General features: G+C 50.9%; 3 protein-coding genes across 3 annotated transcripts; 1 reads left to right on the top strand and 2 right to left on the bottom strand.

Annotated features, from left to right (window-relative positions):
* Positions 1-370: 370 nt before the first annotated feature.
* Amacr (Alpha-methylacyl-CoA racemase) lies at positions 371-2,932 on the bottom strand. Its single transcript, XM_003739105.2, has 9 exons — positions 2,849-2,932; positions 2,300-2,415; positions 1,991-2,110; positions 1,694-1,875; positions 1,513-1,613; positions 1,256-1,416; positions 1,040-1,162; positions 694-952; positions 371-590 (listed from the first exon to the last, which is right to left on the bottom strand). The coding sequence occupies exons 3-9, from the start codon at positions 2,096-2,098 to the stop codon at positions 388-390; spliced, it is 1,137 nt and encodes a 378-aa protein (XP_003739153.1). The 5' UTR covers positions 2,099-2,110; positions 2,300-2,415; positions 2,849-2,932; the 3' UTR covers positions 371-387.
* Positions 2,933-3,460: 528 nt separating this feature from the next.
* On the top strand, positions 3,461-7,981 carry LOC100907643 (GRIP and coiled-coil domain containing 88 kDa). The gene is made up of 13 exons (XM_029113200.1): positions 3,461-3,639; positions 3,728-3,838; positions 4,623-4,764; positions 4,812-4,983; positions 5,104-5,178; positions 5,331-5,440; positions 5,548-5,890; positions 6,014-6,149; positions 6,249-6,439; positions 6,664-6,891; positions 7,002-7,166; positions 7,251-7,436; positions 7,570-7,981. The coding sequence occupies exons 2-13, from the start codon at positions 3,742-3,744 to the stop codon at positions 7,882-7,884; spliced, it is 2,160 nt and encodes a 719-aa protein (XP_028969033.1). The 5' UTR covers positions 3,461-3,639; positions 3,728-3,741; the 3' UTR covers positions 7,885-7,981.
* A 451-nt stretch (positions 7,982-8,432) lies between these two features.
* LOC100906103 (acyl-CoA-binding protein) lies at positions 8,433-9,768 on the bottom strand. The gene is made up of 3 exons (XM_003739103.1): positions 9,622-9,768; positions 8,762-8,927; positions 8,433-8,641 (listed from the first exon to the last, which is right to left on the bottom strand). The coding sequence occupies exons 1-3, from the start codon at positions 9,643-9,645 to the stop codon at positions 8,580-8,582; spliced, it is 252 nt and encodes an 83-aa protein (XP_003739151.1). The 5' UTR covers positions 9,646-9,768; the 3' UTR covers positions 8,433-8,579.
* Between the last annotated feature and the right edge of the window lie 5,203 nt (positions 9,769-14,971).

Below are 14,971 nucleotides of genomic sequence, written 5' to 3'. Positions count from 1 at the left end.
CGTTCGTCTGGTCCCGGATCGAAGCGCGTGGACGCAAAGCTCCAATGGATTCCGATTCAGCCTGTGACGGCGGCGGAGAAATGTCGTCAGGTTTGAGTTTCCGCGGAGTGGCCCAGATCATTACCTCCGCGTCCTGGCCAGAGTGAAGTGCTTCCGGCGACAGTGCGTCCATCATGTCTTCCCTCCACTTGTCAGAGTCTAAATGGCGGGAGGCCTGTCGAAACGATCTTTGCGAGCTTGATGGCGATCGAATCAAACGGCCCTTCCTGAGAGTACGAACCGCTCATGAGGACAGAATTCCTGCACCGAGTTCAGGGCATGAGGCCTTCCCTTCAGAACAGAATGTTTATTTCGGGTCAATTGGTCGAGCATTTGGCAGTGTGGAAATCACAATTTGGATCTGGCAATCTGTACAATATTGTCCTCCAACAATTTACGGCTCTCTTCAGCCAAACCGATTTCGTGGAGGATTTCCAGAGAATGCTCCCCGGGCTCGGGCTCTACGGGATCGATTTGGGCCGGGGTTCGTGAGAGGCGAGGTGCTGCTCGCGGTGCGAGTGTGCCGTCGTAGCTTGTGAAGGCGTCTCGCGCTGAAAGATTGCACTAAAGTTCCCGAATTGGTCATAGATGGATCAGGTACTCGGGGTGAGACCCGTGGCTCATCCTAATGGATATGGCAGAGTACGATCCTACCTTCGTTCTGTTCGTTCTTGTGAACCTCTTCGAAATCTAGAACGGGAGTCACGCAAGCGTCGGTGTCCTTGAAGATTGAAGCCCACTCCTCTCGTGTTTTCGTTTTGAAAATTTTGCTCACAACTTCCTTCGCTTCGTCCATGTCTTGCATCTGTGGGAAGGTGTCCGGATCCAGACCGATTCCTCGGATGAATTCCGCGTAGAATTGGGGTTCCAGAGCACCGACAGCCACGAACTTGCCATCGGAGGTTTCGTACGTCTGCCGATCAAAATCGAGCGCTTTGGAAATCGCTGCTTGTTGAAATTCGCTCGTGAAAAATCTCTTAGATTCCCTGACTTGTTTCACCTGGTAGAAATGTGTGCCTCCATCCAAAACATTGTTTCCACGATCCGAGAACCAGATTGGGATATTCATTCGTGGACTCCGCGTTCTCCACAAAAAAGTGCTCACATACGCTGCGCCTTCACTCTTGAAAGGAGACATCGAATCAAGTCATGTCAATCGCATTAATCCGCTCATGGGAAATCTGGGGAACAAAGTACGCCTCTTCCGTTCATTTACCATGCTCGTATCGATGATTTGACCTTTGCCGGATACGGTCCTCTCGAAGAGAGCCGCGCAGATCCCCATCGCCGTCAAAAGTCCTCCCCCAGCGAAATCCGCGAGAAGGTTCACCGGAGGGAATGGTGGGGACTCGCTTTTACCGAGCATTGACAACACACCTGCGTGGACAGGGGCAACGATGCTTACCGTCATACGTACAACGTCCCGAGAAGAATGCGATGGATATTCTATGAATTCGGACATGTACCAAGTACCTGACGTAGCGACATAATTGATGTCGTGTCCCGCGGCCCTCGACCAAGGTCCGTCCTGTCCGTACCCGGTGATTCGCGCCACGATTAGCTTCGGATTCGACCTGGGGCGGTTTCGAGTTGACGCCTCATTCATTTTAGAAGATGAATCGTCCAGGCTCTGCCTCCCTCAGGACTCACTCACCTCAAGAGATCATTCGGAGCGAGACCCATACCCTCCAAGACATCCGGTCGGAAGGGATCGATGAGAACGTCCGATTTGTCGACCATTTTCTTCAGAAGTGATCGCCCCTCATTCTTTTTGAGATCGATGGCTATCGAGCGCTTCCCGCGGGACAACCTATCATTGTCATGCTTGGTGTTCAGCTGGACAAGGAGATAGGAGCCCAATGAGGTGACTACTCAAATCACCATGCGTTTCTTCCGCTCTTGAGCGTAAATTCGGAGGTTGAAGGCGACGAGCTATAGCCGGGAAACATACCCTGTCCACCCTTATCACACTCGCTCCGAAGTCCGCCAATACCATTCCGCAGAATGGAGCCGGAGCCAATCCCGCGAGCTCCAAGACACGAACTCCTCGCAGGGCCATCTTGTGGAAAGCCTGGAGATAATCCGGTGAGCATTACATGTGTTGATGATCTCCCTCGAATGTCGAGACGAACTCTCCCGGTCCAAAAAAACACGCCCTCAGCGACAGCTCGGCCACCATGGAGACTCCGTCTTGATAAAATTGGAGATTACCTAAATGAAAGGAGCTTCGGAAAGAATCACTGAAGATGACTCGGTATACCTTGTATCTTCTCACGACCGTCGGAAGAAGCCGTCACTGGCTTTTTATGAAATGCAAAGCGTCCTCCCACACGATTTCCGAAGAAAAGTTGACTTGACTCGACTTGATGAATGTAGCTATGTGGTATGTACAGATTGATAATGTAAAGGATCTCCTTCTCGAGGGTTCTTTGACGTATTGGCAGAAGTGTCGCCGAGGCCAGGTTTAAGTGGCCCGGAATTCTCGACCGTGAAGCTCTTCGATCCACGAGTCATTTCAGTGAAGTCAGAGGTCATCCTCCGTGGAACTATTCTTTGCGCCCTATCGAGCTCTAGGTGCGGTAAAAATTGATCTCAGGATCCTACCCGCGGATTTGTGAGAGTTGCCTTGAAAATTGCTAAGGAGATTGTTCCCGAACCGATCTCGGGGAAGGAGATCGCCGGCTGATAGACCAAGGGGGAAGAATTTCGGATGATCGCTGACGTTTCTAAATTAGCCGCGACAACATTCCGCGCGATAGAACGATGAGGACCAGAACTCTTCTGAGGGGCGGACAGAGTTGGGGCTCACCTCAGTTTTAAAGTGGCCCGATCTGGGAAGGTCCTGGACGGTGAAGCTCCTGGTGAGCTTTCTGTCCCGGGAAACTTTGTCACCGAGGCATTGTAGCCTCCTCTCTCAAAAACAGGAACAGACTGCGCTCCTCCGGGAGGGCAACTCATTCTCTCTTCGATCTCACAGAGCCTGTCGAAGCAGCGAGCCAGCTGATGCAAAAATAAGCTGATGAGGATCTGATACAATCCACAGGATGCAGAGCAATTATTCCGATCTTGATATATCCCCTACTGGCCTTCCTGCTTCCTGCTTGAGCGTCATAATCCGCTGCCGGAATTTCTGGGCTCACAGCTCTCAAGCGAGCTCTCACCAGACGATTATTTCGACAAGATTGCCGAAGAAAGCGGAGTCTTACACCACCGGGAAGCTGTGAATATGGAACATCCTACTACCGAGCTCAGCCTATACATAATAGCGGGGAATCGAGGATCCAAGCGCTCCAATCTGAATGCAGTCTCGTCTCCGCGCCAGATTTTCAAACTAAGCTTGCAGCGAACGACTGAATCTGTTTCTATTTGTAGTCACAGCTCACAGCTGATCCCCCAACGAACGCAGCAGAAGACGATGTCCAGCTGTTTGGTGTGATCCACAAGCGACGGCATGAAACTTTTACAGCGTTGAGTCGTCTTCGTCATTGGCAGCACTGAATCGACATGTGGAATCCATTTAGAGCTCTCCCGCGCTAGGTCGGGAAGATTTTCGTTTGACGTCTTCGCCGGATAGTTCTTGGTTCCCACGCCTGATAATAGGTAATCTCGTCTTGGGCGCGAAACACATTGACTCAATGGACCTTTCTCCGGAATGAAGTTATCGAAATCTCTATTTTTGCTTTGGAAGGTCGCAACGACAGCATGAATTTCCTCGCGGACCGCCAGACTAAGAAGGATCTCCAAGCGAAACTCGATGACCAAGCTGTCAAAATCCAACGATATGAAACCAAGCTCAGCGGTGAGTGTCGCTCTCTTTCCGAGTTCTCGACTACGATATCTTCCCACGATTCCTTTCTTTTTCGACCATGGAGCTGTCTTCCACTCGGAGACGGCTCGAGAAAAGGAGAATGTCTCAGACTCGCCTCGAGGAGCTCCCCGGTATTTCGGTAACCGGTGGAAATGCTTCCCTAGAGCTTCAAGAACGATAAGTGACACTTGAGTGTATCCGGGCTCCGGATCCCATGAGAAATCTCCAGCCGATTCCTTTTATTACTAGTCGCATGGGTTTACGAGGAGAGCAATAGTAAGCCCGAATTTCAGGGTCGCTCGTGTGATAATCACTCCTGCTCGGGGGAGGGTTCGGAGCCGGGAATGCTTCAACTTATTTCACCTCACTACCTTATTGGCGAATTCGCGACTGGATTGAGGGTCGCATGTGCCGTCCCGTGCAAGGCCTCACTATCGAGTGCCTTCAATGGTCCCTCAAAGATCTCTCGTACTAGCGAGGACCAGACTTTGGACTTTCTAACATTTTGCTTCTGACACTCGTGATTCGTCAGCGGCTCTAGATGTTTCATAACATGGAGCGGCGCGGCGCCGACGCGCTTCACAGAGCCCTGGTGCTGATGGTTCGCATAGGCGACAGCTCGATCCCCGGACAGCCTACTCGAGAACCCTCTTCGACAGCGAATCGAATGAACCAGCTCCGAAAAGCCTCTCCGATTGATCGTTTCCGTCCGGAAAATGCGGAGGCTCCCGTGAATGCATCGGAAATTTCAAGATATTGTATATTCCGTCCCAAGATCTGGTGAAGGCCTACAAGAGACTGCAAGCCGAACGCGACACATTAGATGAAACAGTCAAGGTTCTAGCGACTCAGAAGGAACCCTCCGATGCTCCCGCACCGCAGAGTGAGGAAACGCAGGATGGCTCGTCCCGAGGTGGGTCCAACGAGAATATGGTCGATATTTTTTTCCCAAAAACAATCAAAGTTCGAATCATGGAGATCTTGCTCCCTCAGAAGTTGCTCCAACACCCACCGGGGCTAGTGATGATCTGTCTCAGGTCAAGATCTCTACGTTGACGAATGCCCTCGCCGCGCTTCGGATCGAGAAAACGCACTCCGAGCAAGCATTCCACGCCGATAAGAAACGTTTACTACAGGTGAGATTCCTGCATTCAGATTATGACTTCGGCGTCTCCGCCGCTGACTTCGGTAAATAGGAACGGGAGGTCCATTCGATTATTCAATATACTTATTTCTAATCGGAATTATTGACGCAGGAGAAACTGGAGTTGACGAAGACGGTCGAAACGCTGAAAAAAGACATCGATGAGAAGAACCAAATTCTGGTGCAGGTTGGTTCCAGGTTTGATATTCGGGAATTCTCTCACAAAGTGGAAAAAATATAGAAGACCCGCTCGCTCGGCTGCTCTCCAGAGCTATCTCGTGATGTCCCGCCGAAAGTATTTTGGAAACGTACTCCCTCTGGATTCTCGATCGTTTCCAGACTCAAGCGAAACTTTCCGAGGAAAAACAATTCCGTCAGAAGGAGGCCGCAGATAACCTCGCGATGATGAAAGAATTGCAGAAGAAGCTCACCGAAGAACGTTACGCGAGGTAGATCATCGCCGATCCGAAGTACAATGTATAGGTCACATTCCTGAGCGAATTTTCTAGAAGCCGCTTTTCGCTTCAGCGTGGCCAATTACTCTCCGTTTCTGCAGGGATATCATACACAAAGATAATTTGATGAAATGGGAACAGAAGTGCCAAACTTTGGAGGCCCAGATCAGCCTGCTCAAGGAGCTTCAGGAGGAGCGGAAGGAACACACCGAAAGCGTTTCGTCGGAAAACCCGCAAGATGGTAGGAATTTCAACGATTCCGGAATACTCCCGGGAGCTAGGGAGCTTCACCGAGCCGATTTTCACCTCCTTGTAATTCCAGAAATCATAAGAGACTTCGAAGCCCGTTCGGCGAGGGATGCCGCGAGAGCGAACTCGGCAGAGGAGAAACTCCAGAACTTCCAGACTGCTAAAGAAGAACGCATAGCGTCTCTCGAAGCCCAGGTACGCTCCCGCGGCCCGACCCTAGGAAACCCTCTGCCTGGTGTAACCAATCGGTAGATGAGGAAGGTATAGGGCGCGTCAAGACACTAATTCAAGATGATCAGAATGTTTCTTTGTGCGCAGGTTGAAGAGCTCAGCGGAACCGTCGCATATTACGATCGAGTGATTCAACAATCTCAAGACACCGTTCAAAATCTTCGGGAAGAGCTCGCGAAGGCGCACGCACAGCAGAAGGTGGCGGCAATCTACTCAGCCATCGGTGAGTTCCAGAATGCTTGTAAAATACATAATATAAGCCCGTGATTGGTACTTGTGTATGAGGAATCTTGATATACGCGCTGTACTCCTGAAATTCCAGAAGAGGAATCTAATCACGATGTGAGCTCACTATTGAGCTCGCTGGGTCGCACATTGGCTATGCTCGGCAGTGCGAATCAGCGCTCCCAAGATTCCGTGACCGATCTGCCCCTCGAAGTGAACCGCTTACTCAATAAGCACGCCATTGACATCCACAAGCGATGTTCCCAAGATGTACATGATATTAAGCAGGTAACGGAATGCGCATCGATTGCAAAGCGAGAGGATCGGGTTCTATAAAATGAGTTTCTGTCGCGGAGATCGAGGGGATCGATCTCATTCGGTCATCGCGCGAAAGACTCGCGATCTGCTGGGAAACGTCTAGAATTTCGAGCATCTGCCCCTCCAATATGTTCGATCCGCTGCTAAACGAATCCTTAAGCGACCGCCGTCGTTCATGGAACGTGTCATTGCAGGAATTCGAAAGTTATAAAGAATTGCACAGTACCAGCTGCTCGAAGAGTCATCGGCAGGTGGCGCGAACCAATTCCGAGGAGACTGATAAGGTCGCCAAACTGACTGCGCAACTGCTTGCCAAGAAGCAGGAACACAACGAGAGCATCGCAGCGCTGAATCACACGATAAGAGAATTGCAACTCTCGATTGTGGACCTCAAGACCAGACATCGCCAAGAACTTACACAGGTGGCTGACAGAGACAGTGGATTTGGGATATTCTATGAGAGTTCTAAGTAGATTCGTCGGTACTGGGTAGCTTTGACCGAATATTTTCATTTATTTCCCTGTCGACATAGGTCGAAGCGACTTGGCGGTCGCGACTCGCAGCTTCTGAAGAAAGCATGGCACGTCAACGCGAGAGAAGCATGCAGCTGCTGAGCGAAAGGGAGCGGGATACCGATGATTTGACCTATACCGGAAATCCCCGACAGGCAGCGCAACTTCTGGCGACCATATCGAAAGTATGGAAAGCATCCGTTCTCTGTCTTGAACATTCTCTGGAGCGTGGTGGAAGCCAAAGACACTAAATTTTTCTCGTCTTCCAGCAACAGCAACGGAATCAGGAACGCGCCTCAGTGTCGTCGTTGACGAAAACTGCCGATGAAGACTCAATGCTGGCAGAATTGTTTAGTCTTTCGAAGTCTACAGCCATGGGAGCGGGGGGAGCGAAAATTGAAATGTTGCATTACACGCATGAGATCGCCCGGAAAACGGCTGAGATCCAACAACTTGTAGGTTATCTGTCGGTCGTGATCAATACATGTCTCGAATCGCTGGGTCATGGCGTTCATTCCACTTTCACAGGCCCACATGTACGTAATATTAGCGCTCATATGACGTTATTTGAAAGAAATTTCCTTATAGATCAAAGAGAAGAAGGAAGCCGAGATGACTATGTACCAACAGCAATCAATGTTCGGGGACCGCGAGCGTCACTACAAGGCGGAAATCGAGGCGCTGGCGAGGACAGTGGAACTCCAAAAGAGCTGTTCTAGTCTTAAAGAGCTCGAGAAACCCTACCTGAAGAACGTGATACTGCAGTTCATGTTGTGTCCGAGCTCAGGACCGAAGCTGCACATGATCAAGGCCATCTCAACGGCTTTGGATTTCACGCCTGAAGAAGAGGATCAAGTCAAAACCGTTCTACAACGGAAGCGACTTTTGAGCGCAGGGAAATAATCCATCGAAGTGTTACCTTGTCCTTGATGTTGAAGCGCCCGGCCAGCCGCGCACAGCTTCCCGAGCGGCGAAAAATAAACGCGCGGAAGTAAATACTTTCTCTGAATCGGATTCTCGCAGCGCTTTCACCACTGGATATATCCAGTGGTGCAATCTCGAATTTTCCTCGTCTAATCTCTACGCTGTTGAACAATGCGTCACCCAAATGGGAAGTTCTCCTTCTTGATCAGCGATCTTGAATCTCTCCCCAATTGGCCAGAGAAGAATTTCGGTACCACCTGCAGCATGGAGGAACGCCCTTCAGACGACTTCCCTCAAAGAGTAATTATCGTCGGCCAGTCGGAAACCCATCAGCTGGCGGATGGTCTCTCGATGTTCAATCCTGTAGGCAGAAGTCACAGCTGGACTACTCTTCACATTTTACTGGGACTTGAGCAAGAAATTTTGCTCTGGTTTATTTCCCCTGAATGGGCATAGACCCGACTCTTTCGTTAAAACTATCAGGAAACTAGGAATTCGTCCATTTGATCATTTAAGACATCTCTCTGACCGGCGGAATGAAGCTTCCAAAATTTATTGCATAAATCTTTCAGCTAACCCGGAATTTCCCAGAGGGCGTTCATACCGCCATGGATTATGACTTAAATTAGTCTTTGAATTGAGCAAACATGTTGAATGGTATCGCGATGAGGTATTCAACCCTTCAGAGCTGCCACTTTAGCGATGTACTGCGTGCGAGCATCTTCCTTACTCATGCCTGGGGAGAACGATTTATCCATCAGACCGGACTGGATGACGCTCAAATTGTTATTCATTGAATTTTGGTCTCTCGTATTTCGGCGAATCCTTCGATCGTTCGTTCGAAACTCGCTTTTACCTTTCTTGGCGTCCCATGCGTTCCACTTGGCTTTGCCTTTCAAATCGAAGAATCCCGCCGTCGCGGTATTATTGTCACCGCAAGTGGCCTGCTTGTACAGAGCGTACAGCTCCAACAGGTCATCGTCGGTAGGTCGTGTCGCGAGCGCCTTGACCTCCTCAGCGGCCTGGATCGAAAAATAAAATTTGAAGTATCCCACCGGCGATGAATTCATGCCCGAAGCAGCTCATGAGGAAGCATCGTCGTTCGCTCCGATCGGGAGAGCTCTGAATTTGCGACGTTTCGAGGCATTCACGGTAACATGATCCCCGTCCTATCTTCATCGCGCGATTTCTTGAGCGTTCCTTAAACGGTGACTAGTGTACCTAGAGGAAAACTAGTCACGGAGGTAAATAACACGTCGCAGCGCTTCCGGCAGAGACTTCCCAAAAGTTGACCCTAATTTGAGATTTGGGTCGCGGTCCACACCAGCGCGACGTGGGATAGTTAGTGAGGAAACCCACCGCGAGCAAGACTAAACTTCGGAGGGAAAGATGAAGCGTCGCCGCAAATGCAAGTCATGTGTGTCTCCGCGAGACTTCCGGATGAGAATCGCCGGCATCGCGAAATTGTTTTTGTGATCCCGAATCCTCCTAATATCGATCGTGCCGGAAATTAAAACGAGATCGAAGCAGATCCTCCCCGAATAATTCCTGAGTGAGATTTCAGTGAGATTCGCGTCAAGCACTGCTCTGCACGAAGCTCCCCGATACGGATCCTCATGTAATTACGAAGTTTTCGGAAACATAAGTGCATTCGTCCATCGCCTGCGAATCAGCTCCGCAAAAAGCCACATGTCTGCCGGAGACTTAAGCACAAACCTTGTTGAATTCTTGCTCGCTCATTATTGGAACTTGGGGGCCACTTGTTTTCGATACCGTCTTTCCGGTGTCCAAAGACAGACTGCCTCCCCGCTGACAGCTCCCTCTCGAGCCACAAGGGAGCCCCGGGCCCTCTCTCAACAACAACGTGGTAACGATACGTGTGCCGGCTGGTGGACGACCTTCTTGCCTTCGCGGCAGATTTCAAAACTGTTCCGTCTACATATATTTGTCTCGGTACACTAGGAGACATGATGAGATGGCTCCCTCATTCGCTCTGAAACTCCAAAACCTGTCGAATCGGGCCGACGAGGGTTTTCACTGAGAAATGCGGTCATTGCCTTCCGCCTCGTACCACACAGTTCTCATTTTGACCCGAAAAAATTGTTCATGGCAAGACATCAAGCCGGGGTAGATGCTCGATCCTTCGAATGTCCGTGGAATCCGGGTCAACCTCGGTTGGACCAGAGTAGCCGAGCTTGACTGCAGCAGCTCCGATCATACAAAGCCGGACCCGCTCATTGGATTCCCCCGGTGAAAAGAGAAAGGTCTCTTGTACGAGAACGTATTATCCGGAAAGCGGAAAGCCCAATGTGAGACTCTGAGAGACCGGGAATCCAGACGCTGTCCTTTCTATTACGAGCGAAAGCCCCCCATCCGTTCGTTCCGTCTGAGCGGACCCGACGATGAAGCCCGGTCATCGGCGAATTGAACATTGAGTGGTCATCCTGTCGACCTCAGTGAGACGGGCACGGCTCTAGCCCACAAGATACTGCCGCCGCGAGTTTCGGAGAAATAGAGCAGAGCATAGAGCAGAGCATAGAGCATGGCCTGTGACATTCCACTTTAAATTCGAGTTTCCGCAGCTCGGAGCTTTTCATCCATCTCTTCCCCTCAGGATACATAAACTGTACGGTACCGAAGTTATGCTCGGTCGAAGCGCAACGCAGAAGTCCCGTGAGAGCTGTGGATGCAATGAGGGTGGAGACGACGGATCATAACTCCTTATTTCAATGGATTTTCTTTATTCAGCCTGATTTCTTCTCCCTATATTAATCTGCGTATGGGTGATTATCCGGGAACTGAGTTTTCGGAAGGATGAAAATCTTCGGCTCGCAGTTGTCGACCACTTGCGGTGCCCTCGGCGTCCTATAAAGGATAACCCCCATGGTGGAATTGATTTTAGCTTTGCTAAAGCGTCAAGTTAAGAGAGGAACTCACCGACGGAAATATTGTCTCTGCGGACAGTCAACCGATTTGAGTGTAGCAGAGTCGAAACAAAGTTCGACTTTCCTGAGTATATTCGGTCTATACTCCGGCGATGTAATCGGAAGCATTTGACCGCAGTACAACTGGGGTCGGGCCCCATGGAATTGCCGTATCTTGTCCGATACTTCCTGGGCGTCGAAAGGGATCGTATGTCTGGCGATGATCCCGGCCAGCGCCATACTCACTGGAATAATTGTGAGCGTCTATCTACTGGCCAAGAGTCAGATCTGTCATCCCCAGCCCAGCAATGGGATCGTTTGACTTATAGTGCTGCTGAATCCATGGAAATTCAAGGACGTACGCTCGAAGGTTGTCGTTTCTTCGAGTTCCAGGATCATAATCATGTATTCTTCGGGGCTATTGACGATCCTAGAAGGTGATATTCCGAGCGGAATTAGAACGTCGACGAGGAGTCGTATTCGAAATTCGAACATCGAGAGCGGTCCGAATATTTGAAATCCCTCGAACATTCCCCCGACCTCATGTAGAGGCATACGAGAAGCTTACTTCAAGTCCTTCATTCTGTCGTAATGTTTTACGCAGGACTCGCGGAGAAGATTATTAGTTTTCTGAGCCACGCAGAACTTGTCTATGTCACGGCTCAAGGGGTAGAGATCCTCCATCACTGAGGGTTTGACAACACGGTTCTTGACTCATCCGGAGAACATAAGTCATGAGCATCAATCGCGTGCCTATGACGGGGTCAACTCACTTTCGTTTGTCCACCGCATGTTCCTTTCGGACGGCGGAGGGTCGTTCTCCGAGGGATCAACATGGAGTGACAGCCATGTCCAACTGAAATTACCGGAGGAAAATTGCGGAACGATGAAGGACATCCTGCCTGATGGGAGAAAATATCATAGGGTTCTTCTACTTCCTCGACTCACTCCAGTCTGGACGATAGAAACGAGTGCAGGCATCGGCCTCCATTCGATGCCCGACCAAGGGCACACGCTCCCCCGATATGCCCGTATGCCATCCTCACTATTCGGGCCTCCTGTCCGGGCTGGCTGGAATCGAGTGTTGATGCATGAGGGCAGATCGAATCGAGTCCTGATCGAGCTCACGCAGAGACGGGGTTCCAGAATGCGAGGCGCAACTTTCGCCTCGACGACGCGGAACCCCGCTGCGGTCCATGTTCGTGATTAGAAATGTGCCAATAGTCTGCTAAGCCCCATGGGGTCATGGGGCCATGTATGACTCGATAGGAAGATCGCTCGAATCCATCCCCCTCTCGGGAACAGAACTGACGGCTGGAAGACACTCGAAAATCGGAAATTCAGCTCCTACTCACGATGGATCACTACGCGCTTTTTGCGCCATCGACGTTGAGCTTCCGGCCACCTCCCTCATATGCGGTTCTGTCTTCCATAGTCCGGCCGGAAATTGAGCTCCTAACCTTCCTTTGACGAAGCGGACACGACGAGGCGTCAGAATCTTGACAGCGTCTCCGAGCCGCAAGTGCGGTACCTCTTCGGTGATTTTTTTTAAGAGCTCTCCCGTCAATTTGAGGGATTCGCCTCCGACGTCCACGTATATGTCGAAAGACTTGTAGAGCTCTTCAAGAGCATCGAGACTCATTGTCTTCACTTTGCCGTCATCGAACACCGTGAAGCCCTCATCGAGTAGTTTTTGGAAGTTACACAAGTACATGGCGCCCGAATAATCCTTGTCGAGTGGGGCTGGGTTCGGACCCAGGGTCCGGAATCTGAAAATCCTCGAATTCGCTGTGTTGAGAACCGTGAATTGCGGCTCTCCACTCGACGACTTCTGCAAACCGCGGACAATTCGTTCCGTTTCCCTGAACTGCTTGACGGCATCCTCCAAGAGAATCAGCCGATCTTCCACATCAATGACTTTAACTCTCGATCTGCCCCGTTGTCTCTCCGCAAAAAGTTGAGTCAACTCCGGGAAATCGAGGAGTCTCGGCTCAGGGAGGAAGCATCTTATCCTTTGATATTTCCATGCCTCAAGATCATCCAGCGGCATTTTGGTCCATTTCCCGTTCAGTTGAACGTCCACCAGCGGCTTCTGTGGTGCTGCGGTGGCTCCTCCTCTGAGAGCCTCCGCGGCTCCGCGACTTTCATCTGATTCCACATTGAAATAGAACAAGAGCCCGAGAGCCAGAGATAGACGCACCAAAGCCCCCAAGGATCCTCCATGAGCAGGTCCTCGACCACGGAGCCGAGACAATCGTTCGATAATTTTGTCACCTATCATTATCGTCCACGACAGAGCCGGGACGAGGATATTCCCGAGTTCCATCGTCGTTATCGGAGAGCAATGATCGTCACTTTTTTAACTCGACGGACGACACTGACGAAGAATTTTCTTTGCGCGGTGAGGAGAGATCTCCGGAGGAGAGACTCATGCTGGGCTCATGTCGATTCTGATGACCCTACGTGAGAGACCTCTCGGCGGCAGGAGCGGCGCGCGGAAAAAGAGTGAAAATCGTGGCGGGCTGAATTACCAACAAGCGTTTGTATAGGGGACGAATTGAGACTATCCGCGGGCGGGATTTCGGTACGATATGGCTTCTCCGAATGAAATTTCGGCCTCGCTCATTGTTTGATGCAAGAGGACCATAGTACTATAGCAAGGGATCGGAGCGAGTGAGTCCAGACGGAACTTCATGATTGATGGATCATCTCTGAGGATTTCGCGTCTTGTAGCTGGGGAACGCGCGACCACCGACTCCCCCGGACCGGGGATTACCATTCCCGAAATGACACCGTGGACATGCATGAAATGTATGAGGCAGGCGGTGTTTCTCTTCTAGAGATTTGAGGGTTATCGACAACCTCAATTACACAATACTTGACTCCCCTCCCCGGAAGAGGATACGAATATTTTTGACAGTGCGTGCAGCGATTTCAAGGTTTTCGAAGAGTACTCTTCTCAAGTTCCGAGTACGGGCAGGCGGGAGGGGAAATGGAGTCATCCACCGTGGCCCAACAATATACTCAGACGCAAGATTTACTTCCGGAGGTGGTCACGTCGTGTTCTCTAGAATCTCCGGTCATGTCTTTGGCATAGTGCGGCTTGCTTCTTTTCGCATTGGGCATTCCAGCAGGAAACCTCTCGTAGGGCTCTCGAGTAAGCGGTGATATGCTGAACGTAGCGTCGGCAGCGCCATCGGCGCGGGTAAGCCGCACCAATGAAATCTAAACCCCAAGTCTGCCTTTCACGCTTTCTCCGAGCTACCCGGCGTCGGACGAGCAGTCCGCTGGGAGACTTGCTCGCGATCTACCCGAATTCGGGAGCCAATGAGCCAGCTACACACATACGCCAAGCCCAATATTGTCGTCGTCTGATGGATTCTGGAGACTCTTCCGTTCAGTGAGCATGTTGGTGACTTGTCAGTCTGAACCGCTCACCATTTAGGGCGAGAGCGGGAAACGCTCAGCGCTTAGCGCCCAAACAATCACAAGATGATGTTGTCTTTCTCTCGTCATCAATAGTGGTGCGGGGATTCGCAGCTTTCTTTTTGTTCGAAGGAAACTATCTGCGATGCGAGATCTGCATCGAAGGTTGTGACTAGTGCAGCGATCGTGAGGTCGGCTGAGAGCGAGGTGAGTTCAAACTTCAGCCGCTGGAGAGCAGCTGAACTTACGCGGAGCATTCGCAGCGCTCACCCCTCATACAGTTTTTCTCCCGTGCTATTTCTGTGGCTGCCGTCAATCTCGAAAGTGCACTGATTCTGCCGACCTCCTGATAGTTCTTAGTACCGAGGTCGCATGACGGTTTCTTGATGGGAGCCTTGATTTGAATCTATACCGGAACGCATTCGGAAAAGTGCTCGTGAGGCGAGAGGTTTCCTATGAGCCTGAGAGTGCCGCCGCACCGACTGGTGAGCTCGTCGGAACCTTCCCCAAGCCCGAATCTCCGTCTGAGATCTTCTTTCGAACGCAGCTCGGGTCGACGGGGAGGTCCTAGAGCGGTGGAGTCGTCCGCTAAGGCGCTCCCCGCTTTCCCGACGATGATCCTCATCGCCGGGTGCTCTGTGAACATGAACTTTTTGCGGATCCGATCGATGAGCCAGGAGGACCATCAGATAACAGATAGACTCCTCTTGCAGACC

This window comes from Galendromus occidentalis, unplaced genomic scaffold (assembly GCF_000255335.2).
Source record: "Galendromus occidentalis unplaced genomic scaffold, Mocc_1.1 scf7180000076386, whole genome shotgun sequence".
Classification (NCBI taxonomy): Eukaryota; Metazoa; Arthropoda; class Arachnida; order Mesostigmata; family Phytoseiidae; genus Galendromus; species Galendromus occidentalis.
Note: the sequence above shows the minus strand (reverse complement) of the source record. Positions and strands in the feature narration are given on the sequence as shown.

What these genes read in the sequence shown, in the direction of transcription:
- Amacr (XM_003739105.2), bottom strand. Translation starts at nt 2,098, where the DNA reads ATGGCCCTGCGAGGAGTTCGTGTCTTGGAGCTCGCGGGATTGGCTCCG. An exon ending in GAGGCACACATTTCTACCAG is followed by an intron (nt 953 to 1,039) that starts GTGAAACAAGTC and finishes TTTGATCGGCAG; the next exon opens with ACGTACGAAACCTCCGATGG. An exon ending in CAAGAACGAACAGAACGAAG is followed by an intron (nt 591 to 693) that starts GTAGGATCGTAC and finishes GCAATCTTTCAG; the next exon opens with CGCGAGACGCCTTCACAAGC.
- LOC100907643 (XM_029113200.1), top strand. Translation starts at nt 3,742, where the DNA reads ATGAATTTCCTCGCGGACCGCCAGACTAAGAAGGATCTCCAAGCGAAA. An exon ending in TAGCGTCTCTCGAAGCCCAG is followed by an intron (nt 5,891 to 6,013) that starts GTACGCTCCCGC and finishes CTTTGTGCGCAG; the next exon opens with GTTGAAGAGCTCAGCGGAAC. An exon ending in ATGTACATGATATTAAGCAG is followed by an intron (nt 6,440 to 6,663) that starts GTAACGGAATGC and finishes GTGTCATTGCAG; the next exon opens with GAATTCGAAAGTTATAAAGA.
- LOC100906103 (XM_003739103.1), bottom strand. Translation starts at nt 9,645, where the DNA reads ATGAGCGAGCAAGAATTCAACAAG. An exon ending in GCGAGCAAGAATTCAACAAG is followed by an intron (nt 8,928 to 9,621) that starts GTTTGTGCTTAA and finishes TTTTCGATCCAG; the next exon opens with GCCGCTGAGGAGGTCAAGGC. An exon ending in CGCATGGGACGCCAAGAAAG is followed by an intron (nt 8,642 to 8,761) that starts GTAAAAGCGAGT and finishes CGTTCTCCCCAG; the next exon opens with GCATGAGTAAGGAAGATGCT.